This window comes from Buceros rhinoceros, unplaced genomic scaffold, assembly GCF_000710305.1.
Source record: "Buceros rhinoceros silvestris isolate BGI_N320 unplaced genomic scaffold, ASM71030v1 scaffold28236, whole genome shotgun sequence".
NCBI lineage: Eukaryota > Metazoa > Chordata > Aves > Bucerotiformes > Bucerotidae > Buceros > Buceros rhinoceros.
In genome coordinates, this window is record NW_010416219.1 from 8,162 (window position 1) to 9,284 (window position 1,123).

Genomic DNA, 1,123 nt, shown 5'->3' on the forward strand with positions numbered 1-1,123 from the left:
GCCTTTACCCCACCCTCTTTGGCGGCTGCTTTCTCCTTGACTCTCTGCTCCCCAGAAAGATGGCAGTGCCCGCCTCGGGCTGGTGGAGTTCCAGATCCTGTGGAACAAGATTCGGAGCTGGCTGGTGAGGAGGAGCAAGGGACATGGTGCATGTAGCACCCCCCCCGGAGCAGCAGGGTGCGGAGACAGCCAGGCTGGAGGCCACACAAGAGCCTGCCCTTCATGTCCTCTGTGATATTTTTGCAGATGATCTTTCGCCAGCACGACCTAGATAAGTCAGGCACCATGAGCTCCTATGAGATGCGCATGGCTCTAGAGTCAGCTGGTAAGTCTGGGAAAGAATGGGGCTGGGCTGGGGCCTGGGGAGGGAGCTCCTGCTGTCAGACCCCTGTCTCGAGTAGCTGGAGAAGAGTGAAACCAGCCCGTAGTGTGTGCTCGGAGCCAACCTGTCGTGGTAGTGAGATGTGGTCTATGTCTGCGCTGGGCTTTCTCCATCCCAGCTGTGCCAAGGGCTGTAGCCTTGAAGTTAGGGACCCATGCAAGGTGGTCCCAGCTTCTGTCCTCCTCTGACCTGCAGGGTCCCATTCTGGAGAATCAGAGGCCTGGGGTGTATCAGAGAGCTAACTAGTCATATGGCTCCAGGGAGAGCAATCCTCTGGACTGCTGGAGACGGTGCCCTTCCTTGGGTGGGTTGGTGGTCCCTTTGGGTGGCGGCATGGACTTCCATAGTTCCACCTTCTCTCTCCTGCCTCCCTGGGGTGCTGACTGTTCTCTGCCTTGGAGGTTTCAAGCTGAACAACAAGTTGCATCAGGTGGTGGTGGCCCGCTACGCTGACGCTGACATGGGTGTGGACTTTGACAACTTCGTCTGCTGCCTTGTGAAGCTGGAGGCCATGTTCAGTGAGTGGTGGCTCTGGGGCAGGGAGGGCAGGGACAGAGAGATACATTGCTCATCTTGCTCTTGTGCCCCCGCAGGGTTCTTCCGCAGCATGGACCCCGAGGGCACTGGTACCGCTGTCATGAACCTCGCTGAGGTGAGAGCTCAGCTGAGTGGGAGGTGGGGTGGGTGACAAGGGAACAATGCATTAAGGTGAATGGGACAACTGGGAGGGTGGAAGAAAGC

At 58.1% G+C, this 1,123-nt stretch overlaps 1 protein-coding gene across 1 annotated transcript in view; it reads left to right on the top strand.

Moving 5' to 3' along the window:
- Positions 1-1,123, top strand: part of LOC104494850 (calpain-1 catalytic subunit) — a gene marked incomplete at its 5' end in the record, with an annotated part of 9,718 nt that overhangs the window by 8,153 nt on the left and 442 nt on the right. The window contains 4 exons of the mRNA XM_010137737.1: positions 56-124; positions 247-325; positions 784-900; positions 976-1,034. Of these exons, the coding sequence (XP_010136039.1) occupies positions 56-124; positions 247-325; positions 784-900; positions 976-1,034 (324 nt within the window). The remainder of the gene's footprint in view (positions 1-55; positions 125-246; positions 326-783; positions 901-975; positions 1,035-1,123) is intronic.